This window comes from Nerophis lumbriciformis, linkage group LG13 (assembly GCF_033978685.3).
Source record: "Nerophis lumbriciformis linkage group LG13, RoL_Nlum_v2.1, whole genome shotgun sequence".
NCBI lineage: Eukaryota > Metazoa > Chordata > Actinopteri > Syngnathiformes > Syngnathidae > Nerophis > Nerophis lumbriciformis.
Genome location: NC_084560.2, coordinates 9,222,921 through 9,243,378, shown reverse-complemented (window position 1 = coordinate 9,243,378; position 20,458 = coordinate 9,222,921). Strand labels below are relative to the sequence as shown.

Genomic DNA, 20,458 nt, shown 5'->3' with positions numbered 1-20,458 from the left:
CATGAAAGTTTAAAAGTAGCATATATTAATGCAGTATGAAGAAGAATGTTTTAATGTAGACATGCAAGCCTTGAAAGAACATTTTGAAAATCAAGACTACATTTCCTGCAAATGAGTGCATTTCTACCCTATATTTTAACTTTAGATTTATTCTCATATCAAACTCTTTTGGCTGTCTTTTTGACACTTACATCAGGCGCCCCCCTCCACACCCCGGATTATAAATAATGTAAATAATTCAATGTGATTATCTTGTGTGATGACTGTATTATGATGATAGTATATATCTGATAGTATGTATCTGTATCATGAATCAATTTAAGTGGACCCCGACTTAAACAAGTTGAAAAACTTATTGGGGTGTTACCATTTAGTGGTCAATTGTACGGAATATGTACTTCACTGTGCAACCTACTAATAAAAGTCTCAATCAATCAATCAAAACACATAGAATCATCATACTGCTGTGATTATATGCATCAAGTGTTCATTCAAGGCTAAGGCAAAATATCGAGATATATATTGTGTATCGCAATATGGCCTTAAAATATCGCAATATTAAAAAAAGGCAATATCGCCCAGCCCTAGTTCAATGATGCCATTTCTGTTTGTCATGTATAATTTTGTCTATTTTGTGTTTATCCTTGAATAAACAGGTCAGTTTCTTGTTACCAACCATTGTGTATTATTCAAACTCACCTAATTCAGCTGGCTAGTTGTTATCAAGAGTACTAAAACCCTTTTCAACATGATTCTGACAACTAAGTAGGCTAAATAACTTTAAACTTTAATACATGCTCGGATAGGCCAGTATCGGTATCGGTCAGTATCGGTATCGGATCGGAAATGCAAAAACAATATCGGTATCGGATCTGAAGTGCAAAAACCTGGATCGGGACATCCCTAGTTGTGATGTTTCATGAGAGCAGAGTGTGTGCCTTTAAAAGGCGCTGCCTGTTGTTAAGTGACATGTGACATCAGCGCCCAGACAGACAAGCTTTGGCTCAGCTGTGTTTGTTAGTTTGGCAGCGGCATTTTTAAAATGTTCACGCTAATTAATAGTGATTGAACATGCTTCCATTGCTGTAGTCTTCCTTGTCCACAAACAAGGTATTGTAGGATACCTAGCTTGTCACTTAAATCATTCATTTGTTGTTCGTTATTCCCTCGCAGTAGTAGTGTGTAAGTGTGCATGTATTACATACAAGTGTATGAGTTCTGGTTGATGCTTTAATTAGTACAAATATATTTCCTGCATTGAACTTGCTGTGCTTCTGACGCTGTCTTGTTGATATCAAAAGTAGCATGCCAGGTTACTGCACACGTCTTGATAACTGTTATTGTAACGTACATAAAAGTAATTCATTCGAATACTTGTTACTAGTAAAAGTAACGCCGCTATCATATATTAATGTTATTCGGAAAACTGTTGAATATATACTTCTTTAGTATTAACTGTGTGACAACAGAATACAAATGTCAATTCATCATTTTTTTGTGTGACTGTTGCGGCCTTAAAATGTCTGAATTTGCAAGAGCTTTTTCAGAACGTTTACCGTTTTTTTTCTTAATGTCATTGAAACAAAATGTGACTTTCCAAATTTGTTATCAATGTCTGAAGTGTTCCTTGTTACCTTCACTTCAACAAGCACATGATTTCAACAAAAATGTGAAAACAAAACACGATACTGGCGTTTTCCTCTAATTCCAAGAAGACTCCAGATGGCAGTAAAAGCTTTGTCCATCTTAAACATTCATTTAGCACATTAAAAACATTTGTGAACTGTTGAGAGCAAAGTATAGCGGTAACTTTTGTTGATAAATGACACGATAAGAAATTGTTATCACACTTCAACATCTCGGTCATGTAAATGCTGCCTCTTTCCTAGGTCAGCATTGCAAATGAGAATCTGGTCTTAATTGACGTACCCTGGGTAAACCATACTTGCCAACACTCCCGGATTTTCCGGGAGTCTCCCGAAATTCAGCGCCTCTCCCGAAAACCTCCCGGGACAAATTTTCTCCCGAAAATCTCCCGAAATTCAGGCGGAGCTGGAGGCCACGTCCCCTCCAGCTCCATGCGGACCTGAGTGACGTGTTGACAGCCTGTTCACCACATTGCCTAAACAGCAATGTTGTGACACTTTTAAACAGGACAATACTGCCATCTACTGTACATGCATATGTGACCCACCCATAATGTGTCACATTTTTGTGTTGATTTATTTATTTTATTTTGTGGTTTGAATTCGTTTTTGGAGCTGTCATTACACATTTATCAGTATTCACATTGGTCAGTAGGGGGCAGTAGGGCGTTTCTTCCCAATTGAATGCTATCACCTGCAGACCGGAAGTGTCTTGTCATTCTGATGAGCGCGACCAGTCTGTGAACAATTGAAACGTCCTGTGTGCTTTTTCCTCCTGTATAACAGGTTAGTTTTGGTGAATCAACTCACTGAATAATATCCATGTGATCTTTATAAGTTTAAGTACACATTCTGATGGTGGAGCCTAACTCTAAAGTGTTTGTGAGTTGTAGTTTGTATTTGTAAATGAATCCAATGCACAGCTGCAATAATCAATACAAAAAGGCGACGTGAGTGCGCAATGTTTATATAGGAACTTCTGATCCTAATTCAGACTCCCAAATTAGAGCTCCCGTTTTCTTATTGATTTTATAATGTATATTTGTATAATGTGTGTGTTCTGAAATAGTGACAGAGAATAGAACAAGGATGGACAATTCAACCCTTAACTCAATGAGTAGATGAGTGTTATGTGTGTGTATATGTGTAAATAAATGAACACTGAAATTCAAGTATTTATATATATATATATGTATATATATATATATATATATATATATATATGTAATAAAATAAAAATAAATATATATATATAGCTAGAATTCACTGAAAGTCAAGTATTTCTTATATATATATATATATCTTAACCACGCCCCCCGCCCCACCCCCGACCACGCCCCACACCCCCCACCTCCCAAAATCGGAGGTCTCAAGGTTGGCAAGTATGGGGTAAACAAAGGTTAAATTAATATTTATAAATACATGTAAAGTGTGGGTCGTTAACTGTTTATATGCTGTACTACATTACCCAGAATGCTCAGCGCTGTACACCAAAATCAGAAGGATGTCTAAACAAGGTGGGACGAAGACTATTTTGTTGTTTGAGCTACATAGAGTTGATATGTTGTTACCTGTTGTTGTTCCTGCTTCGTCTACGCAAGAAACAAAAGTTTCGATTACACAGTTCACATGATAATTGACAAATTTGATTGGCGAAAACGGGGGATTTGTTGAATTTGCGCCAATTGGACTGAAATGTATTGTCCAAATAATACTGATTTAAATGTAAAATATACAGTAAATGCAATGCTTTGATAGCATTATGACTTTCACTGAATTGTATGCCTTAAAGGGGAAATGCACTTTTTAAAATGTTGCCTATCATTCACAATTCTAATGTAAGAAAAGGAGCACTTATATTTTTCTTTTTTTTGGCCTGTACAAGGTAGCTAATAATGTAAATAATAGGAGTACACTAATGCGCCCATAAAGTCCTCTAAAAAAACATCCCAAAGCCGCCAACAATACTCCATTTACATGATATTGCGCAAACGCAGAGGAACTACTTTTAGCGGCGCCGTGATCTCGGAGAGCGAACGAGCTTATGCCGCTATATTGACATATTGAGCAGCTGCATCGCCTCTGAGTTGGGGAAAGTTAATTCTAGATTATAAATCATGTCTCTCACCTGGATAGTAAAAGGTTGTGGACGTAAACCCACAAGTTGGTCAATTTTGATAGCCAACTAAGACCCGAAAATGGCCAGAAAGACACTTGTTGATGTAAAGGGGAAGATATAAACATCCCATCAGTCTTTATCCCAGTGAGAGCAGACTTTGTGCAGTAAGCGATTATTTTATTATGTTTGTGTATCTTGTTTAGCACTTAGCAGTACTGCTACATGATGCTTAGTGTTTGACTAAAGCTGCATCTGTTTAGCACACAGCTTCTAAAACTTGTAGATCATCCTCATTATATTCAGGATCAAAAATAGAAGTTTCTGGATCATCATTTTTGTCCCAAAGTAGTCTTTGTTGTCTCTCATCAAGTCTGCCATGATTAGTAGTCTTGTTGTCGATGAAGGGAAAGTGAAGGTTGTGATGCGTCTGTGAAATTAGTACACTGCTGTACGCTTAAAATGATCAAAATATGTAAATATTACATGTTATTATGAATGTTACTAGATACTACATATATACTTACAGTGTGTATGTAAAACCTTGATGGAGGTTGTGTTATGAAAGAACTGTCGCATGAAAAGACATTTTAGACCACAACCATAATCACGGCGGCAAAATGCTTGAAGGACTGTCTTATGGACTTTAAAATATGGCAGTGAGATAATTCTCCTTCATATATTCCACTATTGTGGTCCGTCTGCATTTCGGGAGAACGAACCCCGCAGTAAGCTGCGAAAACCCCGTCGTGACACTTAGTGTTTGACTAAAGCTGCATCTGTTTAGCACACAGCTTCTAAAACTTGTAGATCATCCTGATTACATTCAGGATCAAAAATAGAAGTTTCTGGACCATCATTTGTCCCAAAGTAGTCTTTGTTTTCTCTCATCAAGTCTGCCATGATTAGTAGTCTTCTTGTTGTTGAAGGGAAAGTGAACATTGTGATGCGTCTGTGAAATGAATACACCGCCGCATGCTTAAAATGATGAAAATATGTACATTTTACATGTTATTATGAATGTTACTAGATACTACATATATACTTACAGTGTGTATATAAAATTTTGATGGATGTCTTTCAGAGAGCTTTATAGGGTGACTTCCATTCGTTCCCTTGTTAGCTGACTTTTTCTAACATTTATTTATGAGTTAGAATACATAAAAGAAAAATGTGTTCTTGTCTGACATAAAGATTGTGAATGATGGACACAATTAAAAAGTGCAGTTCCCCTTAAAGACCTTATGAGGAGCAGTCACATTACCGTTATTATTTACCTTTTGCACAGTAGGTGAATATTGAAAAAATGTCAATACTTCTCAGCATGAACTCACAGGCAAGCAGGGCAACTTATGGGTGAGCTTGAGGGGGAAGTGCACGCCCACCTCGCCTGCTCCCTCCTCCTCGCCCCCGCCGCCGGTCTTGGACATCTCCTGCATCATCAGCTGCTCAGGAGGTACCAGGTCGTGAGTCACCAGAGAGCTTACGGTCAAGTCCTCCTCTTCGTCCTCGTCTTCCGCCAACAGCGGGTGGTCCGCCAGCGAGCGCTCCCCGAGCGTCATCACCACCAGTCCGCCCGCACCGCCCAGCCCCACACGCCCGCCGACGTCCATCCCTGCACTGCTGCACTTGAACAGCATGCCGTCCAACTTGTCCTCAGAGTTCATCTTGCACAGGTTCGCTGCTGAGTCTGCACACACAAATAATAATATGAGTCAGACATTACCATCAGGGTTCTATGCTGCACCTAGCCGTCTTTCATGAGCGATATCGGCCGATACTGACACCGATCACATGTATTAACTGTCATTTTTCTAATCTATTTATGCTGAGTGCTATAAACAGTGTAACAACATCAACATAATACAATATATAACCCACTTCCTGTTTCTCCTTACTATGTAAGGTTGTATTTCTGCCTCATTCCTGTGAGAATCCTGCGTATTAAGGAGTGGGACTATCCAGGACTAGCTGCAGTGCGCTCAAACAACCACCACATGGCATATGTGAGCAAACAATACTCTATCATCTCTTTACAACTTATCAGGTCTTCTCAAGTCGCTAGGAAATGTGTGTTTTTTCATTTTTTTTAAATCAAATAATTGATTACATATTTGAGATATATATATATATATATATATATATTAGGGCTGCAACAACTAATCGATTAATCGATTATGAAAATAGTTGGCGATTAATTTAGTCATCGATTCGTTAGATCTATGCTATGCACAGAGGCAAATTTTTTATTTAATTTTATATTTATAAACCTTTATTTATAAACTGCAACATGTACAAACAGCTGAGAAACAATAATCAAAATAAGTATGGTGCCAGTATGCTGGGGTTTTTTTTCAATAAAAATACTGGAAAGGATAGAAATGTATTTTGTCTCTTATCCGATTATTAATCGATTAATCCGAAGTAATAATCGACAGATTAATCGATTATCAAATTAATCGCTAGTTGCAGCTCTAATATATATACATATATATATATATACATATATATATATATATATATATATATTACTGTATATATATATATATATATATATACATATACAGTTATATACATATATATATATATATATAAATATTACTGTACATATATATATATTACATATTATATATATAATATATATATATATATACAGTTATATACATATATATATATATATATATAAATATTACTGTATATATATATATATTACATATTATATATATAATATATATATATAATATAATATATATAATATATTACATATATATATACATTATATATATTACTGTATATATATAGTAATATATATATATATATATATTACTGTATATATATATATATATATATATATATATTACTGTATATATATATATATATATATATACACACAGTAATATATATATATATATATATATATATATATATATATATACATACATACATACATACATACATACATACATACATACATACATATATATATATATATATATATATATACATACATACATACATATACACATACATACATACATACATACACACACACACTTACATACATACATACATACACATATATGTAAAGAACATAATGTCATGCTGTCTTGAGTCTCCAATCATTTCTACAACTCTTATTTTTTTGTGATAGTGATTGGAGCACATACCGTATTTTCCGCACTATAAGGCGCACCGGATTATAAGGCGCACCTTCAACGAATGGCCTATTTTAAAACGTTGTTCATATATAAGGTGCACCGCATTATAAGGCGCATAGAATAGACACTACAGTAGAGGCTGGGGTTACATTATGTATCCCGTAGTTGCGAGACCTGTTGTGGCTCAATATTGGTCCATATTTAAGGCGCACCGGATTATAAGGCGCACTGTCAGCTTTTGAGGTTTTTAGGTGCGCCTTATAGTGCGGAAAATACGGAATTGTTGGTCACAAAAAACATTCATGAAGTTTGCTTCTTTTATGAATTTATTATGGGTCTACTGAAAATGTGAGCAAATGTGCTGGGTCAAAAGTATACATACAGCAATGTTAATATTTGCTTACATGTCCCTTGGCAAGTTTACCTGCAATAAGGCGCTTTTGGTAGCCATCCACAAGCTTCTGGCAAGCTTCTGCTTGAATTGTTTACCACTCCTCTTGACAAAATTGGTGCAGCTCAGCTAAATTTCTTGGTTTTCTGACATGGACTTGTTTCTTCAGCATTGTCCACATGTTTAAGTCAGTACTTTAGAAAGGCCATTCTAAAACCTTCATTCTAGCCTGATTTAGTCATTCCTTGACCACTTTTGACGTGTGTTGGGGGTCAATGTCCTGTTGGAACACCCAACTGCGCCCAAGACCCAACCTCCGGACTGATGATTTTAGCTTGTCCTGAAGAATTTGGAGGCAATCCTCTTTTTTTTTCATTGTCCCATTTACTCTCTGTAAAGCACCAGTTCCATTGGCAGCAAAGCAGGCCCAGAGCATAATACTACCACCACCATGCTTGACGGTATGTATGGTGTTCCTGGGATTAAAGGCCTCACCTTTTCTCCTCCAAACATATTGCTGGGTATTTTGGCCAAACAGCTACATTTTTTCTTCATCTGACATCACATGGACAAAGATAATACCTTCTGGAGGAACGTTAAGTGGTCAGATGAAACAAGCAAACACACACACACACACACACACACACACACACACACACACACACACACACACACACACACACACACACACACACACACACACACACACACAATCATTTGGAATGGGGACCAGGTGGAAGTGATTAACTATACACCGAAGAAGTGTGAGCAGAGCAGAGAGTGCAGTACCAACTACAGCCCGGTGAGGGGGCTGCTGTGCAAATGTCTCACACTCAAACTAACCAGTAAACATGTTTTATGGGCCAAAGCTTAAAAACATACTTGCCAACCTTGAGACCTCCGATTTCGGGAGATGGGGGGGCGGGGGGGTGTTAGGGCGGGGGGCGGGGCGTGGTTGGGGGCGTGGTTAAGAGGGGAGGAGTATATTTACAGCTAGAATTCACCTAGTCAATTATTTTATTTATGTATATATATATATATATATATATATATATATATATATATATATATATATATATATATATAAGAAATACTTGTCTTTCAGTGAATTCTAGCTATAAATATATATATATATATATATATATATATATATAAAAATAAGAGAAATACTTGAATTTCAGTGTTCATTTATTTACACATATACACACACATAACACTCATCTACTCATTGTTGAGTTAAGGGTTTAATTGTCCATCCTTGTTCTATTCTCTGGGACGGCGTGGCGCAGTGGAAGAATGGCCGTGCGCGACCCGGGTCCCTGGTTCAATCCCCACCTAGTACCAACCTCGTCATGTCCGTTGTGTCCTGAGCAAGACACTTCACCCTTGCTCCTGATGGGTGCTGGTTAGCGCCTTGCATGGCAGCTCCCTCCATCAGTGTGTGAATGTGTGTGTGAATGGGTAAATGTGGAAGTAGTGTCAAAGCGCTTTGAGTACCTTGAAGGTAGAAAAGCGCTATACAAGTATAACCTATTTATCATTTATCATTTATCCGTCACTATTTTTCTAACCATGCTGAACACCCTCTCTGATGATGCATTGCTGTGTGAAATGCACTAGATGGCAGTATTGTCCTGTTTAAGAGTGTCACAACATTGCTGTTTACGGCAGACGAACTGCTTTATGGTAGAGGAAAACACGTCACTCAGGTCCGCATGGAGCTGGAGGGGGCGTGGCCTCCAGTTCCGCCTGAATTTCGGGAGATTTTCGGGAAAAAAATTTGTCCCGGGAGGTTTTCGGGAGAGGCGCTGAATTTCGGGGGTCTCCCGGAATATCCGGGAGGGTTGGCAAGTATGCTTAAAAATCACTTAGGCATCTTCAGAATGGATCTGACTATCATTTAAAAAGGTTTCCCTTCAGGGGACTTGTTTTTTTTTTTGTCCCCATACCGTCAGAGGTCCCCTAAAGGTGACTGTGTAAACAGAGCGATGTCCCCATTAAGTAAGCATTGCCAGAACACACACACACACACACACACACACACACACACACACACACACACACACACACACACACACACACACACACACACCATTGAAAAGACCTTGGAAAAAGCTTTCCAATGTTACTTGAACCAAAAAATGTATAAATATTTTGCATTTGACATTTTCTTGTCACCTACCTATAAATTATGCTTACTTTCTGGCATTATCCCAACAAAACAAATATAAACAAGTTTTTAAATTAAATTACACAGTGTTATACATAAGGCATGCTTATAAATACATATTTTGTGTATTCCGAACAGTTTGGTAATGACGCGTTTCCAGCAGTATTCTTTACAAACTTGCTCATTTCAACATCTTTGCTTTCTACAAAGAAATATAAACAAATGCTAACATGCGCGTCGGCGCAAGCCAACATTTAAGACTTTTCCCTAATCGGCCGGATAAAGTAAACAAGCCAACGAGTGACAGAATAATGGATGTAAACAAAGCATTTAGTTCCATGTGTTCAACATCCTGGTTTGTTTTGTTTATGTTGTGCTAGTTAAGCTAAGCTAACTGCTAGTTAGCTGAGCTCGTCAAGCCCACAACAATCACGGCAAGACACACACTCCGATTCAGTAAGAATATTGGAAACGTTCACAAATTAAGGCGCATCTGCAAACCATAGTGAGGACAAACACGTTTGGGTTTGAAATTAAATGATCATTATAGCAAACACAATTTACGGCGCTCTACTCAAATATGGAATTCAATGTTAAATGCGTCACTGTATGCAATGCGAGTGTTTTATTTTGAAGCGTGTGCCCGGAAGTTACGTAGTGTTTTCGTGTTGATTGTTGCTAGCCGGGCCTGCTTGAGGCTAGTTTACTAGCAAGTTGCTGCACACGTTGTTTAATATCGATGATCATCTGTATTGCTGGACTTGTGTTTCTTTTCAACGAGCAATAATTTGTCATTCAATTTCGCTTACGTTGATAGACCGAGACGACACACAAACAACAGCTGGTATTTGGATCAAACTTGCCTTACGTTCATTGCCGACTTGGTTAAGTAGGCCCCACATACTTGGGTAGTAAAGCTCTATAACTAGCTGGCTCAACTTCACCGGATAACATTCGTCTCGATGGCGTGCAACTAGTCTTTAAATCCCAGTCGCTTCTTACCTGCAATTCGTCTTTAAGCTCGCCTGGCTGTCATGGTTGCCCTGCAAGTGCACAGTGTTCCGATAGTGAGCGGAATAAGCAAATAGAGTCCAGGCTCACGTTTCATGGGCACATCAACATGTGTAAATGTCGCCATCCAGTGGTCACTATGTGCTACTGTACGGGAAAGTCCATTATTAACCTTAACTGGAACAATTTTGTTTTTGGTTTTATGTACAACAATTTTAATTGAATTCATTTACATATATATATATATATATATTTACATATACTATTTTTCTTATCTATATACTGTGACTCAATTGACACGTCTAAAATTATGTCAACAAAACAGCTAAAATGAGTTCTAACCATCCATTTTCTACCGCTTGTCTCTTATGGGGTCACAACCTTCCAAAATATACATATTAAGATTACCATGAAAAATATTGTACATTCATTTTATAAAGGATATAATTTTGATATATTTATATAGAAATGATTTATGCAATATATATATATATATATATATATATATATACAGGGGCGCCGCTAGGGATTTTGGGCCCCATGAAAAGAATCTTTACAGGGCCCCCAACACAGTGTCATTGTTTTTTCTGTATTATAATTTCATCATCATTAGGGGCCTCTCTGGGCCACCCTCCATCACCATCATGGGCCCCTAGAATCCGTCTCCTTTACCCCCCCTTTTCGGCGCCCCTGTATATATATATATATATATATATATATATATATATATATATATATATATATATATATATATATATATATATATATATATATATATATACAGTATGTATATATATATATACATATATATACATATACATATATATATATATATATATATATATATATATACAGTATATATTGCATACATCATTTCTATATATATATATACTGTATATATATATATACATATATATACTGTATATATATATATATGTATATATATATATATATATATATATATATATACAGTATATATTGCATACATCATTTCTATATATATATATATACTGTATATATATATATATATATGTATATATATGTATATATATATATATATATATATATATATATATATATATATAGACCTAACCTTGATCCTGACCTCATGGTAAACTACCGACCGGTGTCCCACCTTCCCTTTATTTCGAAAATCCTCGAAAAAATTGTCGCACAGCAGCTAAATGAACACTTAGTGTCTAACAATCTCTGTGAACCTTTTCAATCCGGTTTCAGGGCAAATCACTCTACGGAGACAGCCCTCGCAAAAATGACTAATGATCTACTGCTAACGATGGATTCAGATGCGTCATCTATGTTGCTGCTTCTTGATCTTAGCGCTGCTTTCGATACCGTCGATCATAATATTTTATTAGAGCGTATCAAAACACGTATTGGTATGTCAGACTTAGCTTTGTCGTGGTTTAACTCTTATCTTACTGACAGGATGCAATGCGTCTCCCATAATAATGTGACCTCGGACTATGTTAAGGTAACGTGCGGAGTTCCTCAGGGTTCGGTTCTTGGCCCTGCACTCATCATACGCAAATACGGTGTTAGCTTTCATTGTTATGCTGATGACACCCAACTCTACATGCCCCTAAAGCTGACCAACACGCCGGATTGTAGTCAGCTGGAGGCGTGTCTTAATGAAATTAAACAATGGATGTCCGCTAACTTCTTGCAACTCAACGCCAAGAAAACGGAAATGCTGATTATCGGTCCTGCTAAACACCGACATTTATTTAATAATACCACCTTAACATTTGACAACCAAACAATTACACAAGGCGAATCAGTAAAGAATCTGGGTATTATCTTCCACCCAACTCTCTCCTTTGAGTCACACATTAAGAGTGTTACTAAAACGGCCTTCTTTCATCTCCGTAATATCGCTAAAATTCGTTCTATTTTATCCACTAGCGACGCTGAGATCATTATTCATGCGTTCGTTACGTCTCGTCTCGATTACTGTAACGTATTATTTTCGGGGCTCCCTATGTCTAGCATTAAAAAAATTACAGTTGGTACAAAATGCGGCTGCTAGACTTTTGACAAGAACAAGAAAGTTTGATCATATTACGCCTATACTGGCTCACCTGCACTGGCTTCCTGTGCACTTAAGATGTGACTTTAAGGTTTTACTACTTACGTATAAAATACTACACGGTCTAGCTCCGTCCTATCTTGTCGATTGCATTGTACCATATGTCCCGGCAAGAAATCTGCGTTCAAAGAACTCCGGCTTATTAGTGATTCCCAGAGCCCAAAAAAAGTCTGCGGGCTATAGAGCGTTTTCTATTCGGGCTCCAGTACTATGGAATGCCCTCCCGGTAACAATTAGAGATGCTACCTCAGTAGAAGCATTTAAGTCCCATCTTAAAACTCATTTGTATACTCTAGCCTTTAAATAGCCCCCCTGTTAGACCAGTTGATCTGCCGTTTCTTTTCTTTTCTCCCCTGCTCCCCTTTTCCTTGAGGTGGGGGGGGGGGGCACAGGTCCGGTGGCCATGGATGAAGTGCTGGCTGTCCAGAGTCGGGACCCGGGGTGGACCGCTCGCCTGTGCATCGGCAGGGAACATCTCTGCGCTGCTGACCCGTCTCCGCTCGGGATGGTGTCCTGCTGGCCCCACTATGGACTGGACTCTTACTATTATGTTGGATCCACTATGGACTGGACTCTCACAATATTATGTCAGACCCACTCGACATCCATTGCTTTCGGTCTCCCCTAGAGGGGGGGGGGGTTACCCACATATGCGGTCCTCTCCAAGGTTTCTCATAGTCATTCACATCGACGTCCCACTGGGGTGAGTTTTTCCTTGCCCGTATGTGGGCTTTGTACCGAGGATGTCGTTGTGGCTTGTGCAGCCCTTTGAGACACTTGTGATTTCGGGCTATATAAATAAAGATTGATTGATTGATTGATATACATATGTATATATATATACAGTATATATATATAGAAATGATGTATGCAATATATACTGTATATATATATATATATACAGTATATATTGCATACATCATTTATATGTATATATATATATATATATATATATATATATATATATATATATATATATATTTGACTCTACATGCTCCTTTACTGCTATTATTCGGTCAGTAAACAGGTAAATAATTCCAGGTAAAATAAAATACAATAATTTTAATAAATAATAAAAAATAATAACATAAATTAATAACATTAAAATTAAAATAATTACAGAAAAAAAGTAATAACCCTTATGGGGTCACAACCCTCCAAAATATATATATTAGGATTACCATAAAAAATACTGTACATTCATTTTATAAAGGATATCATTTTGATGTATTTCTATAGAAATGATTTATGATATGTATGTATATATATATATATATATATATCCATCCATCCATTTCCTACCGCTTATTCCCTTCGGGGTCGCGGGGGGCGCTGGAGCCTATCTCAGCTACAATCGGGCGGAAGGCGGGGTACACCCTGGACAAGTCGCCACCTCATCGCAGGGCCAACACAGATAGACAGACAACATTCACACTCACATCCACACACTAGGGCCAATTTGGTGTTGCCAATCAACCTATCCCCAGGTGCATGTCTTTGGAGGTGGGAGGAAGCCGGAGTACCCGGAGGGAACCCACGCAGTCACGGGGAGAACATGCAAACTCCACACAGAAAGATCCCGAGCCTGGGATTGAACCCCAGACTACTCAGCACCTTCGTATTGTGATATATATATATATATATATATATATATATATATATATATATATATTGACTCTACATGCTCCTTTACTGCTGTTATTCGGTCAGTAAACAGGTAAAATAATTCCAGGTAAAATAAAATACAATAATTTTAATAAAATATAAAAATAATAAAATAACAAAATAATAATTCTAAGTAAAATAACTCCAGAAAAATAATAATAAAATACAAGTACTGACTGAACTTGAGATTAAAGTTTTGAAGAAATAAATCATTTGAATAAAACATTAAAAAAAAATTTCCTCTATGACATTCTGACAATAAAATTACATTTGTATCCAAACATTGTTTTTTTTCCGGATAATTTAAATAATACAAGCAGATAACAATCTGTGATTAATCATGATTGTTCCAAGTTTAAAAGTCTAATTCATCCTTTCTTTCTTTTTAATCACTTAACAATAACCTGTGAAGTTAGCCCCATTTTTCGTGCAAACATTAAAATAACACTGCCATTCATTTGTGCTGTAGTTTTGTTTTGTTTGTTTCTTTACTGTTTGTTTGTTTTGAAATGATTCTAAAATACATTTTCTGACTCGTGACGTCATCCAGCCCCCGTAGCCCCTCCCACCTTGACAAAATCTCCCCACACTTGTCTCATTTAAAAGCTGTAATCCATGAATGACACAATACATGAATACTTTAAAACACAGTGTGCACTAAAGTTCTATATTTAAATATTAATACAGTACAAAAAATAAAACACACACAAATGATTTCAACTACTTTATTACTTTTTCAATTGAAGATACAGTAAAGTCCTGTAATATAATGTGCATTAAAAATATATTATTGCTGTTTTCTATGCAAACAGTTATGGTTTGGAGCACAAATAACTATAAAATATAAGAAATAATAATAATGTAAAAAACAAAGATTATTAACCATAACATTTCTCCTTCATGGCCTCAAATAAATAATTAAAATGGACTACAAATACAAGAAATAACACAACATTCCAGTGAAATGGATATTCATCATTTAATAAAAACATGTTCTTCCTCCTCATGTGTTCAGATTATATTTATTTTTCCATAAATACTGAATTAAATCAGAAATACACGATTCGATTTAGGTGCGAGGACCAATATCACCGCTAGATGGCAGCAGAAACACTTCATACAACCCATGTGCTAATTTGACGTCCTGACAGTAAACAATACAATTGATGTGTGTCGACGATTATGACGTCATTCTGTGTGTCTGCATACTTGATCGATTTATATTCGTCTTCAAAACTAACTCTCATTAAAAGTTATTATTTGTGGCGGTAAAAAAGAAGACCTACTGTGGAGTTTACCAGGACATTTTTGACATATTTTAAACATTTAATAAAACATGAAAAAAAAAAAAAAAAAAAAAAAAATCATAGTTCATGGTTGGATCTGAAGTTGATGAAAATAGTGAATTTGTGGAAAGTAAAGAATGAAATGCAACATGACGTAAAAGTGTGTTTAAAGATGCTGGCAATGCACATTGAAACATGAAACATTACACAGAAAATGCTGCTGATGAGGGAGACCATCAAATACAAAACCCAAAACCAGTGAAGTTGTCACGTTGTCCATCCGTCCCATCCATCTTCTTCCGCTTATCCGAGGTCGGGTCGCGGGGGCAGCAGCCTAAGCAGGGAAGCCCAGACTTCCCTCTCCCCAGCCACTTCGTCCAGCTCCTCCCGGGGGATCCCGAGGCGTTCCCAGGCCAGCCGGGAGACATAGTCTTCCCAACGTGTCCTGGGTCTTCCTGGTGGCCTCCTACCGGTCGGACATGCCCTAAACACCTCCTTAGGGAGGCGCTCGGGAGCCATCCTGACCAGATGCCCGAACCACCTCATCTGGCTCCTCTCGATGTGGAGGAGCAGCGGCTTTACTTTGAGCTCCCCCCGGATGACAGAGCTTCTCACCCTATCTCTAAGGGAGAGCCCCGCCACCCGGCGGAGGAAACTCATTTCGGCCGCTTGTACCCGTGATCTTGTCCTTTCGGTCATAACCCAAAGCTCATGACCATAGGTGAGGATGGGAACGCAGATCGACCGGTAAATTGAGAGCTTTGCCTTCCGGCTCAGCTCCTTCTTCACCACAACGGATCGATACAGCGTCCGCATTACTGAAGACGCCGCACCGATCCGCCTGTCGATCTCACGATCCACTCTTCCCTCACTCGTGAACAAGACTCCGAGGTACTTGAACTCCTCCACTTGGGGCGAGATCTCCTCCCCAACCCGGAGATGGCACTCCACCCTTTTCCGGGCGAGAACCATGGACTCGGACTTGGAGGTGCTGATTCTCATCCCAGTCGCTTCACACTCAGCTGCGAACCGATCCAGTGAGAGCTGAAGATCCTGGCCAGATGAAGCCATCAGGACCAAATCATCTGCAAAAAGCAGAGACCTAATCCTGCAGCCACCAAACCGGATCCCCTCAACGCCTTGACTGCGCCTAGAAATTCTGTCCATAAAAGTTATGAACAGAATCGGTGACAAAGGGCAGCCTTGGCGGAGTCCAACCCTCACCGGAAACGTGTCCGACTTACTGCCGGCAATGCGAACCAAGCTCTGACACTGATCATACAGGGAGCGGACCGCCACAATCAGACAGTCCGAAACCCCATACTCTCTGAGCACTCCCCACAGGACTTCCCGACGGACACGGTCGAATGCCTTCTCCAAGTCCACAAAGCACATGTAGACTGGTTGGGCAAACTCCCATGCACCCTCAAGGACCCTGCCGAGAGTATAGAGCTGGTCCACAGTTCCACCACCAGGACGAAAACCACACTGTTCCTCCTGAATCCGAGGTTCGACTATCCGGCGTAGCCTCCTCTCCAGTACACCTGAATAGACCTTACCGGGAAGGCTGAGGAGTGTGATCCCACGATAGTTAGAACACACCCTCCGGTTCCCCTTTTTAAAGAGAGGAACCACCACCCCGGTCTGCCAATCCAGAGGTACTGCCCCCGATGTCCACGCGATGCTGCAGAGTCTTGTCAACCAAGACAGCCCTACAGCATCCAGAGCCTTAAGGAACTCCGGGCGGATCTCATCCACCCCCAGGGCCTTGCCACCGAGGAGCTTTTTAACTACCTCAGCAACCTCAGCCCCAGAAATAGGAGAGCCCACCACAGATTCCCCAGGCACTGCTTCCTCATAGGAAGACGTGTTGGTGGGATTGAGGAGGTCTTCGAAGTATTCCCTCCACCGATCCACCACTTCCGCAGTCGAGGTCAGCAGAACACCATCCGCACCATACACGGTGTTGGTAGTGCACTGCTTCCCCTTCCTGAGGCGGCGGATGGTGGTCCAGAATCGCTTCGAAGCCGTCCGGAAGTCGTTTTCCATGGCTTCCCCGAACTCCTCCCATGTCCGAGTTTTTGCCTCCGCAACCGCTGAAACCGCACACCGCTTGGCCTGTCGGTACCTGTCCGCTGCCTCAGGAGTCCCATGAGCCAAAAGTACCCGATAGGACTCCTTCTTCAGCTTGACGGCATCCCTCACCGCCGGTGTCCACCAACGGGTTCTAGGATTACCGCCACGACAGGCACCAACTACCTTGCGGCCACAGCTCCAATCAGCTGCCTCGACAATAGAGGTGCGGAACATGGTCCACTCGGACTCAATGTCCAGCACCTCCCTCGTGGCATGTTCAAAGTTCTTCTGGAGGTGGGAATTGAAACTCTCTCTGACAGGAGACTCTGCCAGACGTTCCCAGCAAACCCTCACAATGCGTTTGGGCCTGCCAGGTCTGTCCGGCATCCTCCCCCACCATCGCAGCCAACTCACCACCAGGTGGTGATCGGTAGAAAGCTCCGCCCCTCTCTTCACCCGAGTGTCCAAAACATGAGGCCGCAAATCCGATGACACAACTACAAAGTCGATCATAGAACTGTGGCCTAGGGTGTCCTGGTGCCAAGTGCACATATGGACACCCTTATGCTTGAACATGGTGTTCGTTATGGACAATCCGTGACGGGCACAAAAGTCCAATAACAAAACACCACTTGGGTTCAGATCCGGGCGGCCATTCTTCCCAATCACGCCTCTCCAGGTTTCACTGTCGTTGCCAATATGAGCGTTGAAGTCCCCCAGTAGAACGAGGGAATCACCCGGGGGAGCACTCTCAAGTACTCCCTCGAGTGAATCCAAAAAGGGTGGGTACTCTGAGCTGCCGTTTGGCGCGTAAGCGCAAACAACAGTCAGGACCCGTCCCCCCACCCGAAGGCGGAGGGAAGCTACCCTCTCGTCCACCGGGTTGAACTCCAACATGCAGGCTCTGAGCCGGGGGGAAACAAGAATTGCCACCCCAGCCCGTCGCCTCTCACTGCTGGCAACGCCAGAGTGGAAGAGAGTCCAGCCCCTCTCGAGAGAACTGGTTCCAGAGCCCTTGCTGTGCGTCGAGGTGAGTCCGACTATATCCAACCGGAACTTCTCTACCTCGCGCACTAGCTCAGGCTCCTTCCCCCCCAGCGAGGTGACGTTCCACGTCCCAAGAGCTAGCTTCTGTAGCCGAGGATCGGACCGCCAAGTGCCCTGCCTTCGGCTACCGCCCAGCTCACATTGCACCCGACCTCTATGGCCCCTGCTATGGGTGGTGAGCCCATTGGAGGGGGGACCCACGTTGCCTCTTCGGGCTGTGCCCGGCCGGGCCCCATGGGGACAGGCCCGGCCACCAGGCGCTCGCCATCGTGCCCCAACTCCGGGCCTGGCTCCGGAGGGGGGCCCCGGTGACCCGCGTCCGGGCGAGGGAAATCTGAGTCTCGGTTCTTGCATTTCCATAGAAGTCTTCGAGCTGTGATTACACGTTGTGTAAATGGTAAATAAAAAGAGAATACAATGATTTGCAAATCCTTTTCAACTTATATTCAATGGAATAGACTGCAAAGATAAGATATTTAATGTTTGAACTGAGAAACTTAATTTTTTTTTTTTACAAATAATCATGAACTTAGAATTGAATGGCAGCAATACATTGCAAATTTACCACTGTGTTACATGGCCTTTCCTTTTAACAACACTCAGTAAACATTTGGGAACTGAGGAGACACAATTTTGAAGCTTTTCAGGTGGAATTTTTTTCCCATTCTTGCTAGATGTACAGCTTAAAGGGGAACATTATCACCAGACCTATGTAAGCGTCAATATATACCTTGATGTTGCAGAAAAAAGACCATATATTTTTTTAACCGATTTCCGAACTCTAAATGGGTGAATTTTGGCGAATTAAACGCCTTTCTATTATTCGCTCTCGTTGTGACGTCACATCGGGAAGCAATCCGCCATTTTCTCAAACACCGAGTCAAATCAGCTCTGTTATTTTCCGTTTTTTCGACTGTTTTCCGTACCTTGGAGACATCACGCCTCGTCGGTGTGTTGTCGGAGGGTGTAACAACACGAACAGGGACGGATTCAAGTTGCACCAGTGGCCCAAAGATGCGAAAGTGGCAAGAAATTGGACGTTTGTTCCGCACACTTTACCGACGAAAGCTATGCTACGACAGAGATGGCAAGAATGTGTGGATATCCTGCGACACTCAAAGCAGATGCATTTCCAACCATAAAGTCAAAGAAATCTGCCGCCAGACCCCCATTGAATCTGCCGGAGTGTGTGAGCAATTCAGGGACAAAGGACCACGCTAGCACGGCAAGCAATGGCGGCAGTTTGTTCCCGCAGACGAGCGAGCTAAACCCCCTATCGACCCTAGCTTCCCTGGCCTGCTGACATCAACTCCAAAATTGGACAGATCAGCTTTCAGGAAAAGAGAGCGGATGAGGGTATGTCTACAGAATATATTAATTTATGAAAATTGGGCTGTCTGCACTCTCAAAGTGCATGTTGTTGCCAAATGTATTTCATATGCTGTAAACCTAGTTCATAGTTGTTAGTTTCCTTTAATGCCAAACAAACACATACCAATCGTTGGTTAGAAGGCGATCGCCGAATTGGTCCTCGCTTTCTCCCGTGTCGCTGGCTGTCGTGTCGTTTTCGTCGGTTTCGCTTGCATACGGTTCAAACCGATATGGCTCAATAGCTTCAGTTTCTTCTTCAATTTCGTTTTCGCTACCTGCCTCCACACTACAACCATCCGTTTCAATACATGCGTAATCTGTTGAATCGCTTAAGCCGCTGAAATCCGAGTCTGAATCCGAGCTAATGTCGCTATAGCTTGCTGTTCTTTCCGCCATGTTTGTTTGTGTTGGCTT

The 20,458-nt window shown here is 40.4% G+C and overlaps 1 protein-coding gene across 3 annotated transcripts in view; it reads right to left on the bottom strand.

The window, feature by feature from the left end:
- The window catches only part of znf148 (zinc finger protein 148), a 39,087-nt gene extending 28,472 nt beyond the window's left edge, over positions 1-10,615 (bottom strand). For 2 of the 3 annotated variants that reach the window (XM_061971735.1, XM_061971736.2), the window contains exons 1-2: positions 10,484-10,615; positions 5,097-5,452 (exon numbers count right to left, since the gene is read on the bottom strand). In XM_061971735.1, the coding sequence (XP_061827719.1) occupies positions 5,097-5,429 (333 nt within the window). In that variant the 5' untranslated portion in view covers positions 5,430-5,452; positions 10,484-10,615. The remainder of the gene's footprint in view (positions 1-5,096; positions 5,453-10,483) is intronic. The other variant, XM_061971737.1, reaches the window with a different exon arrangement.
- Positions 10,616-20,458: the final 9,843 nt, after the last annotated feature.